Here is a 27,507-nt window from a genome sequence, read left to right on the forward strand (position 1 = left end):
ATGTATCTACTGCCATCTCCTGTTCACTATTGAGAAGCACTCCTGAAGGAAACATTTTGGATCCATGCCTATGCTTAATCCACACAAGTTTATGCAGGTGGTGGGCACAAACTACTATATAAAAGTAAATTATAAATGCATCGCTTAAGAGTAATTCACAGAAATAAAATAACATGGCTGTGTTTGTGGGTAATTGCAATAAAGTGTGTCATTCCACAACCCTTGATTTAGAGAATCAGCTTCCCTTATGGAAGTAGAAGGAAGTCTCTGTAAAAGCCTGTAAGATAAAAACACTGCAGTGTCATACCAGAATGTTTGCTACATGGAAATTCATGCCTTTCAGATTTTATTGGTGACTAGAAATACTTTAAAGGTAGATTAGAATTCTAAACCAATTTCAAACCGTCACTTCAGGTAAGACATCGTGAGATGGAAGGGCCAGAATTAATACGCATTCATCTCACAAGGCCTATTTGCTTGGAGGTACATTTCAATAGATTGTTGATATTCATGGGTATTATTATTGTTGGAGGCATGCCAGTGTTGCTAATCACATTCTTTTGGCATGGGTTAGAGATGGCAAAATGGAACTTGCAATGTTGCAATGTTGCAATAGGGAGGGATGAAGAGATAACAATCAGAAATTGTTTTCTATTAATTTTTAAATATGTCCAATCCCATTAGTTTGGCTTTCAAAATACCACACAGAACAACATTTGTCAATTGAGGCATGAAAATATGATGTAGATGTACCTGAGTCCAATCAATGGATCCTAACCTTTTATTGTCCCAGCTCCTGCCCACCTAGCAGTTTGAAAGCATGTCAAAGTGCAAGTAGATAAATAGGTACTGCTCCGGCAGGAAGGTAAACGGAGTTTCCGTCCACTGCTCTGGTTCGCCAGAAGCGGCTTAGTCATGCTGGCCACATGACCCAGAAGCTGTACACCGGCTCCCTCGGCCAATAAAGCGATATGAGCGCTGCAACCGCAGAGTCGGTCACGACTGGACCTTTACCTTTAACCTTTTATTGATTATATAAATTCTAATGTAAACTGCATGTGTTACAGGAGCACCAAAATATTTGGATTTCTTATGTTTATATGACTTTGAACTCAGTTTAATTTCTGTGTCTTGCTAGCCTGAAATAATGGTATATGGTGAAATGCAGATGCTGAAGTCAAAAGGTGATCTTAATTTTGTTAATTAAAAATACAATAGTAACTTTGTCAACCTGTTGTACTGTGTTTACTTTTTCTTTAAGGTACCAATATTTTTTGCAAATTAAACAAGACATTCTTACTGGAAGGTAAGATTTGCTTGCCATGAAGACTTGGGAACCCTTGCAGACAGTTATGCAAAATTATTTAGTAATTCAGGGAGAGGGTGGAGATAAATAGTGTGATCGAATGCCTCAATCAAGTTATGAAAATATGTATGTGGCTGCTGACTTCCCACATGCATCCCATGGTAATTGGCAATCCTATAATAAAGCCTATAGAAAAAGGTATTAATAGATTTGGTTGCAGTGCTAAGGGTTGTGCGTGCAATATTTTATCAATTAATCAGGAACTATGCATGCAATGCCAAATGAGATTTGGATCTGCCTCCCATCCATCTTAAACAGGTGATTAGTGGAGTCAGAGCTGACAGTGCCAGCCATTCATGTAAGCTTTTGTGATCGCATACCTCTAGGTTGGTATCCAGATGTTTAAATCTCTTTGGATACTAATCTAGAAGCATGGTTTCCTTTTTAAAGCAAATATCTAAAAATAACAGCTGGTGTGTTTTTAGTTGGTATGCCCCACAGAGGAACCTACGGTCTTCAAACAAAACCACCTTGAAGGTCCCAGGCCACAGAGAGGTTAGGCTGGCCTCAACTAGAGCCAGGGCCTTTTCGGCTGCGGCTCCAACCTGGTGGAATGCTCTGTCACAAGAGACAAGGGCCCTGCAGGACTTGACATCTTTCCGTAGGGCCTGCAAGACAGAGCTGTTCCGCCAGGCCTTTGGTTAGGGCGCAGCCTGACTCCCTCCTCTGGCAACCTTTACAAAACTTTATGGCTGCCATCAATCTTGATTTTAATTAATTTTTATAATGTTTTTATAATGTCGCACTATTTTGGTGTTGTTAGCCGCCCTGAGCCCGGCTTCGGCTGGGGAGGGCGGGATATAAATAAAATTTATTATTATTATTATTATTATTATTATTATTACATATTTGCCTGCCTTAAAAGGGAAATCTTGTCTATTTGATGCTTCAGTGTTTTTTTGTTACGGAATTCAAGTAAAGGGGTAAAACTAATTGGCTCTAAAGATTACTGTATTGAAGTGTGTTGGTTATTTCCCCTCATAGATTGCCCTGCCCTTATAATACTGCTGCACTCTTGGCTTCCTATGCTGTTCAGTGTAAGTAAAATATTTAATATTAAAAAATATGTTCTTATATTATGCTTCTAATTTTCCTGATGTTGTTACTTTTCTTTTGTGTTAAGAAACCCTAAACCTTCAGGAAAAATATTTGAATAGACTGTGTTGTGTAACGCTGATAAATTTATAAAAACAGTTTGTATCTTACCCATGTACAGTACAATTCTATGCATATCTATTTAGAAGTAAGCCCTATTGAGTTCATTGAGGCTTATTCCCAGCCAAGATAGTATAGGATTGCAGCCATAATATTACCTCTGAAATGTACATTGAAAATATGAAACTGTTCTTATACCTAACATGTAAAACATATGACAAGATAAATACATTGGCAGAGTTTATCATGGCATTTGTCATCAAAATATGTGTGGCTGTTAATGTAACGATTGAGTGGATTTCCCACCTAAATTAGTAATAAATAGAGTTAAGATAAATGTATATACCTTGAAAAACATTTTTCTCTTGGTTATGTTAGCTTATTACTATCAAATTAACATGCTTTGTGAACTATTATTGCTAAGATGGGAATTTAACAACCTCTAAAGCTGCAGTTCTAAAGGGGAGAGGGAAATAGTACTCAGAGTGGTTATTCCATCACATCCAGCAGCCTCCTGGACTTGCTCTGGCACGGTGTCGGTAAAGGCACAGCAGCACATTTCTGCTCCTCTGTCCTTATTATTTTTCTTGCTTTAACTTTTTCCCTATTCTCATGAACAGTGGGAGCAAAATTAACCACACCATCTCCAGAGATGACATAGCTTCCTCCCTGATTTGGGGGTGTGGTGGGGGATTGAGGTGTTTCCTGTTCACCCTACCCATGTTGGAGCTCTAGTGTCAACAGGGCAAGGACTATGGAAGCTTCTGTGGCAACAGGGAGGAGGCATCCAAGGTTACACCTCTCTCTCTCTGCCATCCAAGAGTGAGATCCCATACTTCTTACTGGGGAACCCTCCCAGGAACCATAGGATTTTAAGGTTAGGGTGCCTTTGCCCCCATTTTTTTAAAGAAGTGATGCATATTGTTGCTTCTGAACAGTTTATGATAAGATTTTGTATTTTGTCAGCCCTGAGTGCCTCTGTACAACCATTAAAGTGGTAACTGTTTTCACAGTTTAGCAAGAGTTTGCAAGGGTTTTTGGAAAAACAGCTGAGAAATCTGGCATACTCTATGTCACAGAACCTGATTTTTATTTTTGTAGAAAATGCATTGCTTCACATAAAAATATATCACCAGTACAAAAATAAAATTCCTTTTCCAGAAGTAAATCACATCAACAAAATTATCCATATATAATAAAATGGTACAGGTGTAATCACACTGCAGTTTGTGTGACCGCCAATAGGAGCCTACCTGACAACTTTTATCTTCCCTGGCAGGCCAAAGATCTGGCCTTTGGGCCAGAAAAGCTTCTTCATCCCAGTCTAAGGGGAAGATGGGGGTAGAGAGATTTGGCAAACTATAAGGGGGGTAGTGGTATGGAGTAAGGATGCGTGTGGTTTTGGGGAGAAGGTGGTTTTGGTGAGAGGAGGTGGTAGGTAGGGTTGAAGAGTAAAGCAACCAGGGGCAGCAGCCCCTAGTTGTTATGCTTCTTGTCAATCTTGTGTAGCTATTTAGTTCTCTTGAACTATTTAGTTCTCTAGTCTTGAAACTAGAGTGCTTTCAGTTCATAGAAACAACATTAGGTGCTTTTGTACAGTTTTAGACTGAAGTTGTTTCATATGTAATAAAGGCTGGTGGATTAATTTTTTAATTTTTTTACCTTTCTTACACTGCATGGATTGCAAAGTGCTGAATTGGGGCTGTTGCTAAATGGTTTCTCTTAACTTTCAGCTGAACTGGGAGACTACAACCTTTCAGAGAACTTCCCAGGCTACCTCTCAGACTATTCCTTTATCCCCGGCCAGCCTCAAGAGTTTGAAAAAGAAGTGTCCAAGCTACATCAGCAGCATATGTAAGCATAAAAGAAAGAAGAAATAAGGTTGCAGCCTGAAGAACTGCGTAACTAATTTAATCTACCCTGAGCTGCTTCTCTGTGTGTAAATTAAAAGTAGCTCCTTACATTATAACCCCAGGTTACTGCATGTGTGTCTCATCTAATCCTTTTGTGGAGAAATAACTCATTCAAGATCAGGTAACTGCTACAGAGAGAACTAGTGGTGAAAGATCACTAATACTGTTAAGGTTTTAGACTTAAAATGAATGCATGCTTTCAGAGTACATGCATCTGAAAATACACTTTTACAATCATAATTGTATTTTGAATGTTAAAACTATATGCTTGGAGGCATGGTGGGACTGCTCCTCTTTAGCGAGAGAAAAACCAGGCAAGGAAGCAGGGGCAGTTAAACTGCTAATTGCCCTAAAGCTGATATAACTCCCTCTTTCTCTTTGGGCTCCAGTAAAAAAAGTTTTTAAATAAGGACCCTCAGGTTACTTTAAATATATTTTGAGCTATTTTATGTTCTTATATTGTCATTACAGAGGTCTGTCTCCTGCTGAAGCAGAATTTAGTTATCTCAGCACAGCCCGGACCTTAGAACTCTATGGAGTTGAATTGCACTATGCAAGGGTAAGCGTCAATTGATTAGTATTAATCACGCAAATAAACCCAAAACAAAACATAGCATTGTCTGAATGGTCAATAGTTCTCTTTTTAGAAATTAATTTTTAAAATGTATCATAATATTCAACAAAATTAAAGTAAATCTGATTTCCATAACGTTACTTTGAAAATAATATATAGTTCTCTATTTAATGTTGTTGATGGGGGTGGTATCTGTATGTCTTGAGTGACAATGGGGTGTGGCTCCCGGGGTGAAGTCAAACCGCTGGAGCATCACAGCACCTGCTATGGCTGCAGAGACCAGTAACTCATAAATGCTGCCTTCCATGTTCTTTTTGCTGTGTTAGCAGCACCGAAGTGAGCTCTCTGGGGTGCAAGCCTGGGCAGTGTCTATGGAGGTCTGGGCTGCCCACACGACAAGACTCTTGGCCTCACTGATGTGGTCCAAAGGAAAAGCAGAGCAATACAAAAGGCACTAGCTTGGCTGCAAGACCTGCCAGAAAGTGGCGTACAAGGCACCATCCAGCCGTCTTAGCCCTAATTAATTAGACTCATTTCCCCTTCCCTTCTAAGTTTTTTTTATTTAAAAATGTATTTCAAGCATTTGTACCCTGCTGTTCAGAGCTGCTTACATACAGTCAAAACAAGTCGGTCCCTGGGCATACAATCTGTATAGGGGAAAGGGACAGGGAGGGAAGACGAAAACCAAAAGCAAAATTTAGGCACCAGTTTCTAAAGAGTTCTTCCTATACTAACCAGCTGGCAGAATTCAGGTGCAGAAGGTGCCTGATGTTGCCGGACCTCAGCAGAGTGAATGGAATGAGCCTTCCGCTTCCTGTCTCTCCCACTGAGGCAGTCTGATGGGATGGCTGCCTGCAGGGGACAGCTGAAGGGAGAGGAGGCCTCATGGAGCTAGCCTTTCACAGCAGAGCCCATGTCTCATTTTACTCAGCCCTTCTTTCTCTGTCCCTGAGACTCCACACCTCTGTTGCCATTAGTTCTTGTCCCTCAACCACCCACAGAGTGCTGAGGTTCTTAATTCAAGCTGCTTTGTTGCATAAGATTGCTTGTCAAGGCTGGGGTACTGAAATAGGGTCATGAGAAATCTTCACATGGGTGTCTGCTACACCGAAGAGTCCCCTTTTGATTAACAATTATTTCTTATCCATTCTAGCCATTGCCAAAGTCTGTCTAGTCTCTCCCTTTGTTGCTCTGTTGTATAGTTGAGTTTCTGTACTGAGGAGGGATTGTGGAAGGGCCTCAAGGATGTTGATGATCCTTCGATCAGGATGCAAGGTGAAGCAAAGTAAAGAGACAGGAAGTGATTGTTGAGGCAACAATGTTTCCTTCCTGTAAACATTCTAGAACTTCATCTTGCATGTTTTCGGGCAATAAGATCTGCAAGAGGGCGATATGAGAGAACAGAAGACACATAAGCATTCATTTTTTTCCTGTTCTTTTTTTATAGGATCAAAGTAACAATGAAATTATGATTGGAGTAATGTCGGGAGGCATACTAATTTATAAGAACAGGGTACGAATTAACACCTTTCCATGGTAAGGATGTGTTTAAGGGAAACATTTTGTTTGCCACACACTTTCTTAAATCTAAATAACTTCTTCATAAATTGCTAAGTGTACATCAACTCTAAATTAGTCACTCTAAAATGTAGCCTTTGATATGTCCAGTGGTGTCTCTTGTGTGGCAATTAGCTTTTGAAAATATCCCTACAAAGTTTGCCGCATAATTGTAATGTAATGATTGTAATGGAAAATTTAGTGCACTTAATTTTTATTCAGCTAGAATATTTTGGATTATCCTTTATCACACTTCCAGAGTTACGATTCAGTATAGCAGGAGTGAAAGGGGAATACCTTACTATACATGCACCGTCTAGAATAGACAAGTTCTCATCCAATTTATTATTCAGTGTATTCTGTATAGGATGTAGGGATGACAGTAAAAAGACTGCATTAAATACTTGGGTCCAAAGAGCTGTGGGCAGGGTTCTGTTCATGTAGCAGGGCTTTTCCACCACTCCTTCTTGCTGCCCCCCCAAAAAAATTCACTCCTGAATGGTGGAAATCAGCAGCTCTCTGTCCAAGAGTCACCTAATGTACCTCTGATGTTGAGGAAACCCAGATAACATCTGCTGAGGTGGATCTATATGTATAAATTTGAAAATCTGCATACCATCTTTCAGAAAGACAGTCACAATGTAAGATCAGGTACATTAAAGTTCCATAAAAATATAATAAAACAACAGGCTCCTAACTACTGAACAGAAAAGAATTAGGAACCAGTAAATGCTCAGGGTCTGATTCTTACGTTTATGTATCCCACTCCAGAGGCCAACTTTCACAGGTGAAAGAACACTGTTTACCATGCAGTCCTATTTCAAAAGCCCTGAATCTTGCAAAACTTTGTCTTCTTCAATTGATTTTAACTATGGCATTTGAATATTAGACTGACAGTGTCTTGTGTGTGAACCACAGTGATGTATCTAATTTTATGGTGCTTTCTTACTTACATGCCACAAACTCATATTTTTTTTTAGTTAGACGGGGAAAGTAACATGTATTCCCTGCAGAAACTTACTTGCTCAACCAACAGAGGCTGGGAAGCACTTGTCTGAAGTTCTCATTAGCATACAAAGTTACAGTTACACCCATGCATGGAATCCTATTTAAGACTGCATATGTTTTGCTGATGAAATAATTCAAATGGGGTGAGGTTTATCATGAACGGTGTTTATTTAGCAGCACTGATACTTTTACAGTGTGACAAAAAGCAGAGCCTAGGTACCAAGGAGATTACAATCTAGAATTTGATAAGGAGAAGACCTATGCAGTCAGAGCAGTTGCGCATACTTAAGTTGGTTTTCAAGGCCTAAGGGGTTTGTTGAGCCAAAGGTTCACAGAAAAGGAGGATTTGGGGGGAAGATTGTAATTACTGGGGGCTGCTTACTGGCAGTGAGTGGAGCTAGAGCAAATACAGGATGGAGCCAAAGAAAAATGTGTTTCAAAGTAATAAATGCTTCAATTTTCACTTCAGCTTAGAATTTTTGTGGCAAGCATAAGAGAATGTGCCTCTCTCTCCTCCTTCCCGTTCCCCCCTCCCCACACACATGCGCTTTAGGTTTTCTCCTAACCTTTCAGATAATATTTCAGGGCAGTGTTAGGGTTGGACAAAAGTTGTTGAGCTTTCTTTCTTCTTCTTTTTAAGTAAAATCACCCAAAACGACACTGCCAACATGCATTGCTGTGCATCTGGATTATTTTCACCCCAAACACTGCTTTTGATAGCAGTATTCTGGGTATGTCCGGATGTATGGCAACCCTAGGCAGTGTGGGGGATAGCTCAGTTAGTAGAATCTGAGACTCTTAATCCCAGAGTTGTGGGCTTGAGCTCCATGTTGGACAAAAGATTCCTGCATTGCAGGGGGTTGGACAAGATGTCCCACGTGGTTCCAACGCTTCCAGCTGATTCTGTGACGGAAACAAATCATACTAAAGATTTTCATGACTTGGTTATTCACAGAGCAGTGTGGGAATATAGCTTCTCCTTGGGAGGTTAGAACAGTCCTTCAGGGTGGATTGGTTTGGCCTACTTATTTTATTTGATGTCCCTGGGAAGTGATACAATTTTACAAGGGAGTCAATATATGGATAGGTGTGATGCTATCTAAGCTGTCTTGTTGGCCACACATGTAGTAAGAACAACTCTGGATCCCAACAATAATTTGATACTTTGATGTGTTGTCATTCATTAATAGCACAGCAAATGTGCTTATAATAAGGAATGCATACTACACAGAGACTTGCTTTAATTGAACAACTTGATTCTATAATCCTGCCTGCTTGATTGCAGCCACACCACTTTCATCATCCATGCTCATCAGTATCTTATCCTTCCTTGACAACAGCAGCACAATAAATATGTTAAAAGTAATGTCGCAGCAGTAACAACCAATATTGTCATCTTGCTTACAGACAACTCTCCTAACTGTGTGTGGAAAGTGCCAATTGTCTTACAGGTGCATCACAATTTCAGTACTGGCAGTGCTTAATCAATTCCTTGAACCTCTTCCAGAAGTTGCATTCTGATGAGGATTCTTGTATGTGATCTTATCATATGCAAATCATGTGCTGGAGGAGAAAGAATATTACTCTTGCTTGCATGGCTGAAATCACCCTCATTCTGATAAAAACCAGACAGGAGCTAGTTTTGCAGCATTTTATTCGATTTTTATGAAACAAATACTCAAAAGCTAAGGTTGCTATGTTTTACAAAGGATAAGGGAAATATCCTTTGGCCATTTGCTGAGATTAATTACCCATTCCTCCCCAACCAGGCTCTAGTGAGTTTGAACCTCCCTCCACTTCATTCACTTCATAAATTGTAGCAATCATATATTGGGATCATTGATGTTCAAGGAATATCACTTTCTGATTGTTTTGCCTTTCTGGTGGCTGTTTTGGGGAACTTCATCATGAGCAGAACTGATCTTTACCCTCTCCCATGGATCATAGTGGCATTGGGCAACAAATATGTTTGTCATAACCTGTCCAGATCCCTTTTGGTAGATACCTTTCGTGCTTTTTCAAAGAAATATTACATCATTTTGATTTTTTATTTCACTTAGGTTGAAGATTGTTAAAATTTCTTTTAAGTGCAAGCAGTTTTTTATTCAGCTTAGAAAAGAATTGGTGAGTACTGATATTAACATTTTTATCTGAAGTTGCAAAGTGCTTCACTGTTGTCAGAGATGGTTTCATGCAAGTTACGTCTTTGGAGCTTCATACATGATAACACTACTTCAGTAGTGTGTTGTTCATTATAGAATTATCTAGTGGCAGATACTACAGTTTAAATGGTCCCTATTTTATGAAATAGTATATTAGATATTTTAAAGTTAGAGCTGTAGTCTGACTGATAGTCACTTTTGCAGACTGAAAATGGGAGGTGCAAATTCTCTTTCTTAAAAGTTCTTAATATAAGGTTGCATGAGTACAGATCCTCACGTGTCTTTGTCTTTGTCTGCATCTGGTGGGTAAAGGGGAAAGGAAGCAGGGATTGAAGGCTGCATTAAGACAGCAATGCTATGAGTTTCTTGTCTGCTCACCTCCATCGATTTGCAAGTGCGATTCAGTTGCCAATAACAAACAGGTTCCTACCATCATTCTTTGCTATGAGAAAGGCAAAACTCTGGTTCTTAGCTGCCAGTCAAGTAAAACAGCTTCCCACCCCTTCAGTGAGTGGCTTAACAGGTTGCCCTTGGCAAATAAGGTGCAACCATGAAAGAATAAACTACATGATGTAAGAGAGTTAGCAAGCACAAAGAGCAGTAGCCAATGTCTAAATTCAGCTTTATTTACTTTTCTGGAGCTGAGCAGGTAGAATATTCTGGGTTAGTGTGCATCAGCCAATCCTGCCTTAGCCCTGGGGGTGAGATTGAAGCACAGAGAGTATTGATTCCTTAAGAAACATAGACTGTGCTGCTGCTTTCTACCTTGCAATCCACTTACCACAGAGTCAGTGTGAAAGGGCTGGAGCGAAGTTTGGCAGGACTGCTATAAAGATTGAAAAACTGTAGTGTAGAGCATCGTAATCTCATTGCAACTCTACACATTTTGTCATGCCGTAAGTTAATCACAAGATACAGACGGATGCAAATGTTAGGGAGAAGATGCACACACTGTGTGACTACCCAACAAGCTAATTTTATATAGAAAAATGCCAGAATAGATGGGGGAACTCTTGAATGTGGAGCATGGGACACAGAGGAATGCAATCCAGGTTTTTGGAGGGGAAGTTGAGACAAGGTGTGGAGTATAAGAAAGTGCAAGAGAAGAAAGGCAAAGATGGGGATTGTCCACAAGGTTTTAAAAAGAGAAGGGGCAATGAAGGAGCCTGGCATGTCCTGGTTGCATATTATAGGTTTTGTCAAACTGGTGGGAAACCCTTTTGTTCATTTGGAAGCCAAATATCAGCAATAGTGGACATATTTCTCTCAAATGTGGATTTCCTAACACTACTAATGATCTCCTGTAATGAGTAACTTAAGGAAGAAGGTAAATTCAACAGATTTGGCCAGTGTCGTATATGAACTGAATATGTGTCCTCGAACACAGGATTTTTATGACAGACATGCAGGTGTTCTATAGCAAATAAACCAATATGAAAAAGCTTTATTTAAGACAGAGAGTTTGAGAACCACCATGGTTAAGAATATTGTCATGAGTTGTTTTTTTTTAATGACTGGGAGTTGATTTAACAGCCAGGAGAGAGAAGGAATAGATCTCTAATTACAGTGTTCCTTAGATAACCAGAAGGTCCTTTTTCCTGGAATATTTGTGTGTGTGTTTTTGAAAGAGAACCATTTCATAAGAACTGTAGCCTCAACTACATTGCAGAATGCAAGGCTAATTTTATTAAATTTAAATCTTTTTGTCCCAGCATGAATCTAGAGAAACGTTACTAGGATTCAACATGGTGAATTATCGAGCGTGTAAAAATTTATGGAAAGCTTGTGTAGAACACCACACTTTTTTCCGGCTAGACAGACCACTGCCCCCTCAGAAGAACTTTTTTGCACACTACTTTACTTTGGGTTCAAAGTACCGGTACTGGTAAGTTTGGGCCATGTTATATGTTTTATGTAAAAAGAGGGAGAGATATCAGCATATTGTTAAGAATAACTTAGTGATAGATCAGATGAAGCGCCTGTTGATTTTTAAACATTTAATACTCCAGATTTTTATGTTGCTCTACAGCCTGCAAAGGCATCTGGTTAAGTTAGCTTTCTTTACACTGCACTGTGCCAATTTTACTTTGAAAATGTGTGTTTTTCACTATAAAACTGTTGTTTGAAGTATATCCCTGCCTCCCATATATATATATTTTAAGGCTTAAAATGCTAAGTTCTATTAATATTTGGGGGCAGATATAGAAATGCACCAACTCCATACAGATTGAGGCGAACATGTAGAAAGTGTCCCAGATGGCACACCTTTCCTTTTATAAAGGACAGTCAAACAAATTTCCTGGTGCACAGTGAGAGAAAAGTGAAACTAAGGAAAATAAAATAAAGGAACACAGGGCATGATTGTGAAGAAACAAAACGACTAGAGAAAACAGCAACATCTTCTATAATGCTATTCTTGCAGGTTCCCTGCTTTCCTTTGGCACAGCATTGAAGAGGAGAGCAGAAGCTTCCACCTCCATTTTAAATTAACTGCAGTATAAGAATACATCTCAGCCCTAAACCGTGGCTAATCTTACTAGGATTAGTGAAAGCAAGTCAGCTTCCAAAATTCTGCTCTGAATTTGGCTTGTTTGCATTAAGACTAAATGCAAATTTTTCCCTGGGTTTGGATGTTGTAACAAGTTGTAATTAGTCTGAAGCAGATGCAAAAGCCTCAAGGTGATGGGGGGGACGGGACCGCATGAGCTCAAAGCTCATGACAACTAGCCAGGATGGCCGTGTTCTGCCTTTGAATATTAGTTGCTGGTAATCCCAAAAGCAGGAAACACTAGTACAACTAATTGCCGCCGTTAAAACAGGATGCTGGACTAGATGGAACTTTGGCCTAATAAAGCACAGCTTTTCTTATCTTTATGTGTTCACCAGACAAAAAATCTCTGTTGTTAATCCCTGATTACAATGTATTACTATTTGACATTTTAAAGACTTGGAGAAATTTTGTGGCTGATTATCAGTATCTGATAATAGGTAAGAATTGCTTGGCAATTAGTAAAAGTATCCTAGAATATGGAAAGCCCCTGGTTTCATCAGGTCTAACATGCATTCACTGTTAGTCTAGTAATTTTACTGTTGGACTTGGATGCACCGGTGTGCTCATATTTAGGCAAAATATTTTTCCCCACACTTCCACCACTATTTTCTTGACAATCTCAATATTTTATTTCAGTGGGAGAACAGAAGTCCAGTCTGTACAGTATGGTAAAGAAAAGGCAAATAAGGACAGGGTATTTGCCAGGTAAGCAATTTCAAGTTATTTGCATCCTGTACTATTGTCTGTGGATTGTTACAGTAGCTTATTTTACCTGTTTTGAATTCTCTTCTTCCCTCAAAATCAAAATCAGCAAATTACAATAGCTTTGTGCAGAAATTACTGTGCAGATTTTAATGTATGGTGCAACATACTACAAATTAATTCTGTACCAAAGTGAAATACATTAATATGTTTTCATATTGTATCATCATAATACATATTCCCTTAATGCAAATTCCCTTTTTACGCATACTTTGAATATGTCAACTGTGAAGACAGGCTATGCTTGTTGTAATAGGCCTTCCTTGGTGTCTGTGCATTCATCGTTATACTGAATCTGTGTGAATGGTCTGAAAATCTGATCAGCTAGGTTTCTGGATCAAACAATGGAACTGTAAACACATGTCTCTACACACATCTGAACCTATTTTCTGTGTTTGGTGTAGTCAGCTCCTTGAGAACAGCAGATGAATGGGAAATTTAGTCTTGTGCTAGGGGGATTTCATGTCTCTGTGGCCACTAGTATTGTTCTAGCCGAAGGACAGGCCGTGGTTAGTTCCATAGAACTAACACGATTTTCAGTTCAATAGAAACAAGACTGGATAACTTTGGAGTCTTTGGTCCAGCTACAACAGGGAGCAACAACAAGCTGAGGCAGTGCAGCTACATCCAAGAGCACTGAGAGAGTGAAGGGGTAGTAGAGACCACATAAAAGAGTGAGAGTTTGTCCTTCAGTTTGAGAGAGATGCAAGGGAAGGAAGGGTGAAATGGATCCTCAGAAATAAATCCAAGAGTTGCGGAAAGCGGGTTTTCCCAAACAACATCACTGGGCAGAATGCAGAGATATCGAAACAGGCAGCAGATTGGGAGCTTCCAAAAAGATCTACATTGGCTCCCTGTAGGATTCCGAGCGCATTAAGTGTTTCTGTTGATCTTTAAAGCCCTCAACTGCTTTGGCTCTGTGTACCTGGAGGAGCGTCTCCACCCCCACCATTTAGCCTGGACACTGAAATCTAGCTCTGAGGGTCAGAAGTTACAGGGAACCAGGCAGAGGACCTTCTTAGTAGTGGTGTTTGCCTTGTGGAATTCTCTCCTATCCAATGTCAAGGAAATAAACAACTATTTGATTTTTAGAAGACATCTGAAGGCAGCCCTGTATTGGGAAAATTTTGACGTTTTATGTTTTATTGTGTTTTTAATATTTTGTTGGGAGCTGCCCAGAGTCAGATGGGCAGCAAATGAAGAATTGAATTGAACTGAATTAAAGTTGAGCATAGTGTCTGCCTACAAGATTGGAAAACAGAAAACCTGGGTTCCTGCTGAAAGAAGTTTCCCAGAAGGAGAAAAGGACTAGAGATGTCAAGGCTACTTCTTGAAAAGGGCGCAATAGGTGCTTTATGCTGTGTTTTAGTACTAGGTAGAAGGTCACAAAAGAACTCAAGGCTCAGGGGGTGGCAAGGTGTTGCCTTGATTCCATTAGGTTTAATTAGGATGCAAGGGAAATTGGCTTTTGCACGTCCAAGCAGCTCATAACCCAGGGCATTTAATGGTTATTTTTTGTTGGGAGCTGCCCAGAGTGGCTGGAGCAACCCAGTCAGATGGGCAGCATATAAATTACTATTATTAGTGATATTATTATACTTTTCCATTTCTGTGGAGGGTGGAGGCTAGTTTGGTTAGATTGTTTTCATTTTGTTTGACAGACCTTGCCTGCTTAGCAACTGTAAACAGACAAAAAAGAAGCTGAGGGACAAAATGGAACTGATATGGCAACAAAGGCCCATTTCACTCAGACACCAGTCTGTGAACTGCAGGCACTATTAAATGTTATCTTCACACAAACTTTGGATGCATCTAAAGCATGCTTACACAACAGTTCACAGGGAATAATTATTTAACTCCTTAAAAGTGTTTAAGATGGTAAACAGAATGACAGCATGAACTTGCTTCTTCAGTTTTCAAGCATTCTTCTCTTTGTACCTTTGCAACTTTTTGGTGCTTAAGCAAATGTTAGACTGGTGCTTGGAGGTATTGGACTGAATCGGGCAAAAAAAAAAAAAGGAATAAAGGAGAAGAAACTGAATCCTGAAGAGATAAAAGTGTTGTGTATCCCAAGCTCTCAGATCTAGAAATTAGGGAGGTGCCATATTCTGGACCGGTTGTACTCCCGTGGAAGGAGCAGGCCTGCAGTTTGTGAGTACTCCTGGATTCAGCACTGTCAGTGGAGGCTTGGGTGGCCAGGAGTGCCATTTTGTAGCTTCAGCTGGTCCACCAGCTGAAAGGCAGAAATGCCTTAACCACCATACTCAATGCTCGGGTAACTTCCAGATTGGATTATTGCAGTGTGCTTTATGTGGGGGTGTCCTTGAAGACAAATCAGAAATTTCCATTGGTACAAAATGCAGTGGCTAGATTACGGGCTGTGGTTCCATTTACATCTCACATAACCCCTGTTTTAGAATAACTGCATTGGTTGCCAATTAATTTCTGGGCCCAAGGTACTCACATTAGCGATTAAAATCCTAAATACCTGAAAGACCATCTCCTCTTGGGTGCTAAGAGCAGCAGAAGAGAGCCTCTTGGTAGTTCCACAGCCCTCAGAAGCTCAGGTGGTGGTGATGTCCCAGGAGGGAGCATTCTTTGTAGTAGAAGCTGCCCACGGAGATGTGTCTTGCAACATCAATATACAACCTTAGGTACATTCTGAAGACACACCTCTTCACCCTGGCTTTCGATACAGGATGTCTGGGAACTGCCATCAGGTCAGAGGCGAGAGGGGGAAGGGCAGTTGTGTTATAGGGAACCTCCGAAGATCTTGCGAAGCAGCTCCTCGTCTGGCGAGGGGGAAAGCCCCACCTCCAGTGGAGAGGAGGTGGTGGGACCAGGGGATGCTAGGGAGAGCCTCAATGCCAAGGCTGAGCAAGCCGGAGAGGAGGGAAGTACCCCTTTGCCAGCGCCCAGTCTGCGCAGTAGGTTTCGGTGCAAGGAAGGGAGGAGAAGGCTTGGGGTCATGCGACTGTTATGCTGGGGGAGGTACAAGGACTGCCCACTCCCAGATTCTGCTAGCGACTGAGCCGGACATGAACTTGCAACGCTCTTCACTGTAAATAGTTTGCACTAATAATGAAGCCTGGAAAAGACAGGTTGGAGTCTTGCCTGTTTGCTCTCGAGCAACTACACCACCACCTGGCACATAAGAAGTATGTTTTTAGCATATCTTAACCCTTGGTGAGCAAAGCTAACTCTTAGTTGAGTGTACCTCTTCACTAATAGTGCATCTCTATCTTAAATCTATTAATCCTCTAAAATACGGTTGAAATTTCAAAGCCAAGACTGGTGTCCCGAGTTGTTTGGAAATTTATTTTGCCCCCTGTACTTGTTAGATAATTTCCCATAACCTAGTTAATGTGAGATGGAATTGAAATTAAAATCTCTGCAATGTTTTGAGTTACCTAAAAGTAAACCATAGAAATGAAGCAGTTAGTATTTTTTTTGACATGGGCACTTATTAGAAGAGGAAGCCCTGGGAAGTGTATTGCTGCAATGTGGTGAACGTTTCTTTGAATTGCCACAAAGAACAGGAAGCTTAGGTAACATGCGTAAGTGGGTGGGTCTCCAAGGTTAAAACAGTTAATAATCAAATGTTCAAAATACAGTTTGACAGTTAAATGTTTCTGCTGTGTTGGCTGCTGAGGGGCACTACTACAAATACAACTTTTCACTTGGTAATTAAGGTGAGTGTTTCTAGGAGTTGCAATGTTCCTAGAAAGAGAATTCAAGCTCATTCAACCTACAGAAATCCCTTTTAAATGCAACACGTCTAAAGCCACCAGCATTTGGATGTTTGCATTCTTATAAAGTCTTATTAATCCTTACAGGATTAATTCTTTTCTAGACTACAATAGATACAGTTGGCAAAGTATTTGCTAAAGTTGTCTATCATACACCTTTTTAATTCTGTTCCCAATAGTTTTTCTTTAAAAGCCTGTGAAAAGTTTGTTGCATCTTGCAGTTAGAATCGTTATATTTGCAAATTATTTTGTTCATTTTAATCTAGAAATCATCTGGCTAAGTCGCAGAGAAGTCTTGCCTATTTCATATAGATGTCCCCCCCCCCTCTCTCTCTCGTCTCTCACACGGTTTGCTGTAAAGATGGTTGTTTGTTTCATTAGCCTGGTTGTGTTTCTCTTTTGATAAGTAAAGTACTTTAATGCAGCTGTTTAGTTTAATGTCAGAAACTAGGGTCTAGTACACATAGTTGCATAAAACATAGTAGTTCTGTGTAACAAAATCTGATTGCAGTTTTTGAGGAAAAGCAAAAAAGCAGCCGGGAAAGAGGGCAATACTGGAACCTTAATACCCTCCTTGTGGGCCCTGCTCCAAGTGTCTGTGAAGTGAAGTGGGGCAGGTGACTGCCAAAGAGAGGGCCTTATTGGTAGTGAACTGGCTATAGAATAGCCTTTCCAGAAAGGTTTGTCTACTTCCTTTATGGTCTTTTTCCAGTGTCAAGTGAAGACCTTTTAATTATCTAGGCTTTTCAACTGAATTTACAGCCCAAAATTTAAAACAATCTTGCACTGCTTCAGTGCATGGATGTTTTTTTGCTGCCTTTTATTAATTGCTGTTGGCTCTAATTATTATTGTACACTGTGTTTTTGCCACAGTACAAGCTGTGATTTGGTTGTTTATATTCATGAATTTAGTGTTCTGCATCACGTTTCTTTAGGTGCTCTGAAACCCCTTTCACTATTTGGAAGAAATATTTAAATAACAAGTCAGTGTATCAGCCCCTGTATAGGGGAAAGCTAATGCTATTTTCTTGTTCACTTCAATTCCCAATTAATTTCTTCAAAGAACTTCCAGATACATATTGGTAATTTTTGTATTGTTTTAGATCCCCAAGTAAACCTCTGGCTCGCAGATTGATAAGCGGGATGGACTGGGAGGTTGTCAGCAGGAATTCAATGTCTGATGACAGGTTAGAAACTCAAAGTTTACCATCCCGCTCTCCACCTGGAACCCCTAATCAGTAAGTAAAATTGAATAGTCCCTGAGCCACTAGTTACCTCTTATTTTTATTTTATTAAGGAAGGGAAAGTACTTGAGATCCGTTTTTTGGGAGGGATGTGTGTTGAACCAGAGTTCTTTCCATACTAAGCATTTAAAAAGAAATTGTGAGGCAACACAGAGGCAGATAGACCAAAGTGTATGTTATAATAATCACATATAAAGAAAAACAAACAAATTAAATTATATTGAAGGAAAAGCAGTTGTGAGTTTCAGGATGTGCTCCCAGATTGAGCCCTGCACTGGTTCCACCTTCACCCAGACACTATTTTCATTGCATCAGAAAAACAGGCCTGGTTCTAAACCATAGCTTATAGCTATTGAATGGCCTGAGTGAGCCTTGAACTAGCATGCCTGTCTCTCCTTCTTCCTCATTGCCATGAGGAAGGGATTGGAAACATTCATTTCCACATCACAGACTATGGTTAGTTTAAGCTTTGTTTCTGATCCTTGCTAATTTCATAAACCGTATATCAAATGCACTGTAATTTGCATTTCGGATGTAACACAAATTGTTACTTGTTTAAATCGGGAGGTGGATTCTTGCTATCTCCTTCTTGTGGCTGTGCCGAAGGAGAGGGATGTGTGACCAGCCATTCACATAGCCCAACCCTATGGTTTACAGCAGTCTGTGTTACTGTTGCAATGAAATCGCTAGCTCTCTACAACTTGAATGTGTGTGTAGGAAATCTAATGTGACCCAAATGAGAGGAAAGTCATGTTTCTGAGTTAAGTGCTGTGTGTGTGTACATATGACTTCTTTTATAAAAAAAACTAAACCACAGTGGGGACCTTTCCACATAGGTGGAAAGTCAGGTTGTGTCAGAAGAGGAAATAACATTTTTTCCTGACGTATACTGGCCTTTTGCCTCCATTTATATCTGGATTGCTGGATATCTGGATCTTCCTACAGGAAGAGAAGGCAGGGTACTGTATCCAATGCTAGTCCTGCTCTGAGTAGACCCATTGAAGTTAATTGACCTGAAGGTTTGAGCCAGGTAGCCCCACCCTGTTGCTGTTTCCAGGCAGACGCCCATTTATTTGGAGGCTGCTGTGGGTTGAGAGGCAGCAGATAGCAATAATAGGACCATTGGTGGCTTGAAGGTACATGCCAATTTTATCCTTGCTCCTGTTCCTGCACCTGAAGAACTGCTGCCTGTTGAGGAGTCAGGAATCTGAGCCAGTTAGCCCTGCCCTGGAGAGCAACTGTAAGAACTTTGCTTTGGCTGTTGCTGTTTCTAAGGAGGAAGCAACTGTGTAAGCAGTTGTTTGTGAAGGGCAGCTGTGTCTATGGGGAGGACGCAAATGCAGCTCATGACTGTAGAAAGTGTGATTCATGGTGTGCCTGGGTTACTTCATATTTTTTTCTGGTTTATTTTATTAAACTTTTGTATTTGTATTTGCTGTAGTTTTATTGTGTGTTCTTTAGTACTAATCTGTTCAGTGTTTCGGGGGCCTTGACCAAAAAGTGGTATAGAAATAAAGTGATGATAACTAACTTGGGTACATGAATTTCAATAGGTCTATTCTATATAGGACTAGCACTGGATTCAACCCAATGATTTTTTATTAGAAGCCTTTATGTTGATATTTGTGAACTTCTTAATAGACAAATATACAAAGTTTTAAAAAACTGTACAGTTACACTTACTACACACTAAAGTTGACTTGTTGGAGCAACAGTGGTAATAGTCAGGATTTGTGATGGTGGTTTATTTGTTGATGCATATGTTTTCTTCCATGGAAATCTATAATCGGTGTAATATTTCTATGGTGCTTTGCTAGTAAACACTAATGGGGAATATATTCCATCTAAATCAAAGGAAACTGTTTAATTCATGCATTTAGGATTACAGGCAGTGGCTTTCATCCAAACCTGGCCTTCGTGGAATGGAAGGATTTTTTCTGTCTACAGAAAGCTTTAGATCCTCTAGTGGGGGGTCATGCTGACAAAATGGGGGGAGCAACTGTCGCTGATTTTTTTCATCCCCTGCAGCCTCCCACCCACTGTTTAGAAGGGTTACCCAACCCTTGGGATCAGATTTTTGGAGGACACACAGGGCTGCTGGGGGAATGGGTAAAAATCACCTCTTTCCTCATCTCCCTTCTGCCAGTGATAATGTCTTCTAAACAAGTTTGATTTGGGGGATGTTCCTGCCAGGGGTGCTGTGTCCAAAACACAAGAAATTAGAGGAATAGATAAGTTTTAGAAGCATTTTTTAAAAAAATCATAAATCATCTAAGTCTTGACAAGCATACCTGCAATTATTGAACAAAGTGTTCTTTTCCTGATTAGTCGCAACTCTGCATTTACTCAAGAGGGAAACCGTTTACGGCCGTCTTCAGTTGGGCATCTAGTAGACCATGTGGTTCATCCTTCGCCAAGTGAGGTTTTTGCAAATCACCGATCTCCTTCTTCCACCCAAGCCAACAGTATCATTCTGGAATCATCACCGTAAGCGTAGTTTTTATAATGCTTTATTTTATAGCAGAACAACAAAAAATGGCTTTTAAAGGCTACACCTTAAAATAATCTACATTATGTGTTTTTAATGTATTGTGTGTTTTGATGTTAGCTGCCCTGAGCCCGGTCCTCGCCGGGGAGGGCAGGCTATAAGTAATTTTATTATTATTGCTATTATTATTGCTATTATTATTATTAAATTATTATAGGTTGACAGCCCCATTCTTTAGTGATTGCTTTGCAAATGAAAACTGATGTAGCACAATTGTAGCATTTTAATAGAAGCATAATATAAATAAACAACGTTGACAAAGACTTGGCTACAAATCAGGAGTTGCTTGTTCATATTTCACCTAGGCTGTCAGGTGGCCTTAGGCAAGCAATTCTCTTAGCTGCAACGCGCACACACACACACCTGCTGCCATTAGTACATATTACACCATTAGTAATATGGGAAGAATAATACTAATCTGACTTAAACTGGCATGCTGTAAGGATCTCAGTAATGTACATGAAACCTTGTGTTCCTTACACTATATACATGTTAAACATGCAGTGAGTAATACTTACTATTTTTTATAAATATTGTCCATCCTGACTCTTGACAATATAGTTGGCCATAACCAGTGTCAGTTTGTTAGAAGTTCCTGCATTCAGTTCCTGGCATCTCCAGTGGAAGGGAGTTTAATTCGGCCCTAGTTCACATTAAAAATCATATTCCCTATGTGTGCAAATAGTTGTGTGGCCATTCCAAATGATTTTTGTCAGTTGAAAGGTATGTGTAGTATCTGTAATTTTTTATTCATGAAAGTGGCAGTAGGAAAAAAACCACATGCATAACAAGCAATCCAAATGTGTTTTTAAGAATCCTTTCTCTCCCTCTCTCTCTCTCTCTCTCTCTCTCTCTCTCTCTCTCTCTCTGTCAAATATGAAACTATGTTATTTTACACAGCAGTTTAGATATATTTAACACAAACAGAGCTTATTAGAGTAGGGATTTTTCCTTTTTTATTTGATTATGCAAATTGCTGGATGCAGTAATACAGAGGACTGCTTTGACTGCAAAATAGTCTGCTTTCACATCTATTGTCTAAGCATTCATAAGGAAATTCAAAGCTGACTGGGCAAATATAAAGCAGGCAAGGTTTTGCCCAAAGCTTCATCCCTAGTTCTCACAATTCATTATGGTAACACATTTCAGTGTGTTACACTCACAACCAGTGTGTTACTTTACCTAGTTTCAATGGTAGCTTATTACTTCACATAGTCTGTTTATAAACAAATGCATAGTTCCTTTATTGCATTTTTAAAAAAGAAATAACTTTATTGTGACTTTAGTCATGCACATTGTGTTATAACAAAAGTGGGTACTGATCAGGAGTTGGACAGACCACAGATGAAGCTAGGACTTTCTTAGGTAACACTGACTTGTTTTGCGTGAATGAGAACCATTAGTCATTTATCAAATTAGTTTTGTATGTTTGTGGATTTCACTGTCCCAATGGTGAATTAATGCTGATTTGAAATGTTTGACAGTGATTCAATGACAGCTGCAGTTACTATTAATTTTTATTCAAAATACAAAGTAATAGTATATCAAATCTGTCACATTTGCAAAAGTTCTGTAGAAATTTCCAGTATGGATAAGTACCCAATTAAATTCATGTACTCTAAATTGATTATCCACTTCAATAAGTCGCTGACCAGTGCACATGGGTTTAAGCAACATCAGGTGTTCAAACATGCAATGAAAGTGGGCTTCCTGCTTCTACATCTTGATTGAGGATCTCCTCCTTTCTTATCTGTAAAATTTGTGCCAACTAGTAAGTGGGAGAGTTGAAATTTTAGAATGAAATCCCTTACATAGGACTGCTCTGTGTTTTTAAGAGGATCAAAGCAACAAATGATTGAGATCTCCTTTGTCGTCCTTAATTTGTCATCTAAGATTTAATTTGGAGGTCTTGTGAATTAAATACTTAAGGGAGAGGTGAATAACAATCTTTTTGAAATGTTCCTATATATTAATAGCAAATTCATTCTCTCAAATGTGAACCTTGCCAAAAGACAACTCTCCTGTCAAAGAGTAATAGCAGGCTTGGGAAAACTCCAACTTTTGCAGAAGTACCAAAAAAAAAAAAAAGCCAGGGAACCATAATTGAGGTTGCAAGCCAATGGTGTCCAATGCACCAAAATTCGAAAGTCTTTTTAATGCTAGTTTCTCTTTATTTAGCATGCAGTTTGGAGTTTTAATGAGATTTCTTTTCATTTTGTTTGTAGATCTCAAGAGACCGCTGTAGATGGGCAGCCACCTGCACTGCCACCTAAACAATCTAAAAAGAATAGTTGGAACCAAATTCATTATTCACTTTCTCAGCAAGAATTGGATAACCATATCAATGAAACGTATGATGATGATTCTTCTTCATCTCCTGAAAAATCTACAGTAAGAAGCTACTTTAAATTTGTTTGTCTAGTTTGAGTCAATATTCTTCTTGGAGGGAACGGGGAAATTAATCAGTATCAGTAGGTCTGATAGAAGTAGATTCAACTAGAGTGAATTAATAACATAAATAATGGTCCTCAGGTTCCCTACCCCATCATGCTCTTGGTGAAATGGAACGTGAGTCCAAAACACCGCTTTTAATAGAACTCTTATTTCTGATAGAGCTAAAAGTATAGACACAATGGAAAGCAAATCCTGTGTAACATTTTCATGTTGTAGCTCTGGGATGTTTTATAGAATGTATTAATTTGGAATAGTATTTATTTATTTGATCTATTTATTTTCCATCTGAAAAACCTTTAAGCAGTATAATAGTTATGAGATGTCTTTTCAAAATATTTGCATAAATCAAATTCCCAAACTGTATCTTTATAGTACACAATATAATTTCCTTATTTGCACATACCCCTTACCGTTTCAGTGAGCCACGCAACTTTCATTATATTTATGCAAACCAAAATGGTAGGTACTTGGAGCACACTTCCTGGTAATGAATGCACTGCTGGTACTTAGGTCATTTTTGCATCAAACAAGTCAATAGTAAAACCATTAACTTTGAAGAAAATTCCAACAATGTCTCATGGAAATTGAAACTTGAAAATATCTTCTTATATGAATACTGGTTTTCAGGTAAATGTGTTTTAGGATTAGCTATAAATTTCTAGTCTGTCTGTCCTCCCTTCCCCGACTCGCTTTGTCCCTTTCTTTTCTTTCAGTCTTAAACAGTTATGTGCTCATTATTAATGAGAGACATTAACTAGCTATGCAATAGATGATGAATTATGGATCGCTTGGGGTTTCAGTAGTGCCTATAGAAATTCAGGTATGGAGAATAATGCTATGTTTTCATTTACAGCCCAATGGTGGGATTCCCCATGACAATCTCGTTCTGATCAGAATGAGACCAGATGAAAATGGAAGATTTGGTTTCAATGTAAAGGTATTAAGACCTACCCTTTTAATATATCTTTGAATACAGCTCGAGCTGTACGTTCTTTAATTATTGCCCTTTCCTTTAAAAGGGTGGATATGATCAGAAGATGCCTGTCATAGTGTCCAGAGTGGCTCCAGGAACACCTGTAAGTTGTCAGAGAAAGTTTGCAGTGATGTCTACTTAGATATATTATTTCAGAGTGCTTTTTATTCACTTTGCTTATCCCCTGGCTGTATGTAGCAAGCTAATGTTCAAAACATGCCACTATCATAAATAATCTTAGAAAAGAACTCTAATAGAGAATCTCCAGTGCTTTAATATAGAAGAATTCATGATTTGCTGTAGTATATATCTGATCAAAGATCCTATCCTTCACTTTTCTCCTACAGTATATAATGTAGAGGTTGAAAAATCCTGTTTGTGTGTGTCGTGCTCTGCTTCCCAAAAAGTGTATATTGGCATATTTAAAGCTTAGTTTTAATTGAAAAATGAGATCTTTTAATTCGCAGAGATAATAATTGTTTATAGGATAAAAAAATTGGAAGATTAAACTTTTTCTTACCAACGACAAAATGGTTGCACTGCCAGAATTCTGGATAAACCAAGGTTCATAAATTATTTATCAGGTCTGAGTCTTTATTTTTTCATATATTCAGACCCTAGTGATTAAATCTTCAGATCAGAACCGCCACAGTATCTTGATACTGAGTTCTTCGTTACTTAAAAATAAGACAGCAAGCCCTATTTGTAATATCTACTGCATTAAACACTTGTTTCATGTTGCAGGCAGATGTTTGTGTTCCTCGTTTGAATGAAGGAGATCAGGTTGTACTGATCAATGGCAGGGATATATCAGAACATACCCATGATCAAGTTGTTATGTTTATTAAAGCTAGCTGTGAGCGGCACTCAGGGGAGCTTGTGCTCCTAGTTCGACCCAATGGTGAGTAATTTTATCAGTGGAAAGCATGCTTGCTTTTTGCTGTTTTACCATGTTCCTTTCAGGGCGTTTGTTGTGTCTCCTACTATCCTTATACTGGCTATGCATTTTCTACAACTGTGTAAAATACCATAGAGAGAGTCGTGTTAAATGAAAGACGTCAAACCATCTTTTAACAAACATTGTATGACACAGGCTTTTGTGGACTCAATCCCACTTAATCAGATGCATGAAGTGCAATCTTAGTTAACATGTACCTTAAGAAGAAGATTGTAAGGTGGGCATTGAGTGGTAATGAGATTTTAAAAATGTAGTCAGTGATAAAATACAAAGTTTCCCTGTACTAACAACAGGAATCCAGTAATTATTTCCTCACTTCCAGGTGTGCCATACATTTCATTTCATTGCTTTCCTTGCCCAATGCCCTTGTCACTCTTGTTAGGTATAACAGGGGTACACAAGTGACATAGCCTCATATACCATATGGAATTTCATTGGCTGACCTTAAATTCCAGTATTATGAAAGAGGAAGTAATATTTTTCTGTCTGCTTTCTCTGTGCTGTTCAGGGTGTTATACGTGTCTTGTCATGTATTTTGTTACTCACCTTTTTCCTAAGCTAAGAAAGCCAAACATTTTAGCTTTTCGTCATAGGGAAATTGTTTCAACATCATTGATCAGTTGAGTACCCTTTTCTGTTTCTTCTCTTACTCAGATAATTAGTTTTTATTTTAATTGGATGGCCAGAACACAAAATTTCAAATTCAGGCACACCATGGATTTAGAATACCAGTGGACTTATTTTAATTCTTTCTTAATTTCTTTCCTTTGCCAGTTTATTTCAGTCATCATTTTCTGTTTAGTCACTACTAACTCAGACTCCACCTGTGTATATGAAACTAGTGTTTCTCCTGACCTCCCCCCTTGTTTATCTTTCTACTCTTAACTTACATTGAATCTGATTTGCTATTTTGTTGCCTATTTAACTACTCTGTAGAGAGTCTACTGGAGTAACTCCACCTGGGTTTTCAGCAGCACTAATACCTTGGTGTCATTTTCGTACTTGGCCATCCTGTCTTCAAATCACTTTTCAGGGAACCCCCATTTCCCTCTACAGTGATACCTCGGTTTACCAACTTAATCTGTTCTGGAAGTCCGTTCTTAAACCAAAACCATTCTTAAACTGAGGTGCGCTTTCCCTAATGAGGCCTGCCGGTGCCTTCCACCATTCGGATTCCATTCTTAGACCAAGGTTAAGTTCTCAAACTGGGACACTACTTCCGGTTTTGCAGAGTTCATAAACCGAATCGTTCATAAACAGGACTGTTCTTAAACCAAGGTACCACTGTATTGTGAAAATTCCTGAATTTTGCTTGTAGCTCTTCAACCAGTTAGATTCCTAAGAGGAATTGTCCTCGTATCCTACGACATAGTCAGTTACTCAGGGCCCTTTGTGAGCAACTTAAAAAAACAACTGTTTGGAGGACCAAATATATAATGTCCGCCAAAGTCTAATATTTGTTTGATACACTCAGAACATTCTGTAAAGCTTGGTGTAGTAAGAGAAGTCTTTTGTAGTTGTCAGAGGTATTCTCAATTCACAACCTTAGTTCTGTATGTCTTAATCATGTGAACTCTTAACAATGTTGTCCACCAATTTATGTGGGACAGATTAAACTAGTGAACCTGTAATTTCCTGGGTTTCAGATTTCTGGCATAGTTACTGATTTTAGTGAGTAGCATATTTCCCCCATTCAGGTTCTGGAGAACCCTTGAATTTTTGTCACCCACACTCAGAGACAGGTTGGTTTTTAAGTATTCAGTTATCCCCTAGAGTCACCTTGTATTTGACTTAGTTCTTCAGATTCCCTCCCCTACCAAAAAAATTCATTTGGGTGTGTCTGTCTTAACTTATTCACAGTGAAGAACAGCATAAAGTTCATTTAGCGTCTCTGCAGTCTTTCTGTTCTCTCCATGATAAATCATTTCACACATTGTCATCTAATGGTCTGACTTCCTCTCTTGCTCATTTCCTGCTTCTGATGTATTTATAGAATTTTTTGCTGTAATGTTTTTGTAGCAATATAATCTTCAACATAATATTTTTGCTTGCCTTATCAACTTGAATTATTCTTACCAAAGTTTGTACTGTAGTCCTTAATTTTTCTATTGTGGGCAAAACTTTTTAAAGCATGCCTTTTTATATAGTATCTTGGTCTCTGTTTATTAACTCGTGTTCTAAAACTAGCAGTCCTAGGCACACTTCTTTGGGGGAATTGGTCTCATTTAACTTAGTGGGACTTACACTAACAAGGAAATGATGAATTGGATCTGGCTGTAGGTGTCACAGTTGTAGCTTTCTTACAACCCTCTCCTGAGGGTTGGGAAACCTTATTTTATGGAATGTGGTGCAAGAAACTGAGGAAAAGCTCATGGAAGCTGCCCAAAATCAGACACTGAGGTGTGTTCTACATTTATGGAAGACGCCTCTGCCTGATTTTCAGGGATTTTCGCTGAACCTTAGAAGACACGTTTTGGAGGGCTGCTTGGAAAGGATGAGGTGGGAAAGTATTCTTTCAGCTACTTCTGTGGGA

The 27,507-nt window shown here is 39.1% G+C and overlaps 1 protein-coding gene across 3 annotated transcripts in view; it reads left to right on the forward strand.

Annotated features, from left to right (window-relative positions):
- Positions 1 to 27,507, forward strand: part of PTPN4 (protein tyrosine phosphatase non-receptor type 4) — an 86,877-nt gene that overhangs the window by 38,318 nt on the left and 21,052 nt on the right. For 2 of the 3 annotated variants that reach the window (XM_081885597.1, XM_081885596.1), the window contains exons 6-19: positions 1,262 to 1,306; positions 2,351 to 2,403; positions 4,255 to 4,375; positions 4,906 to 4,993; positions 6,456 to 6,544; positions 9,634 to 9,697; positions 11,448 to 11,620; positions 12,923 to 12,991; positions 17,901 to 18,035; positions 20,370 to 20,528; positions 22,815 to 22,980; positions 23,897 to 23,980; positions 24,063 to 24,119; positions 24,761 to 24,917. In XM_081885597.1, the coding sequence (XP_081741723.1) occupies positions 1,262 to 1,306; positions 2,351 to 2,403; positions 4,255 to 4,375; positions 4,906 to 4,993; positions 6,456 to 6,544; positions 9,634 to 9,697; positions 11,448 to 11,620; positions 12,923 to 12,991; positions 17,901 to 18,035; positions 20,370 to 20,528; positions 22,815 to 22,980; positions 23,897 to 23,980; positions 24,063 to 24,119; positions 24,761 to 24,917 (1,460 nt within the window). The remainder of the gene's footprint in view (positions 1 to 1,261; positions 1,307 to 2,350; positions 2,404 to 4,254; positions 4,376 to 4,905; positions 4,994 to 6,455; positions 6,545 to 9,633; positions 9,698 to 11,447; positions 11,621 to 12,922; positions 12,992 to 17,900; positions 18,036 to 20,369; positions 20,529 to 22,814; positions 22,981 to 23,896; positions 23,981 to 24,062; positions 24,120 to 24,760; positions 24,918 to 27,507) is intronic. The other variant, XM_081885598.1, reaches the window with a different exon arrangement.

This window comes from Podarcis melisellensis (assembly GCF_964234715.1).
Source record: "Podarcis melisellensis genome assembly, chromosome: 1".
In the NCBI taxonomy this organism is placed as follows: Eukaryota; Metazoa; Chordata; class Lepidosauria; order Squamata; family Lacertidae; genus Podarcis; species Podarcis melisellensis.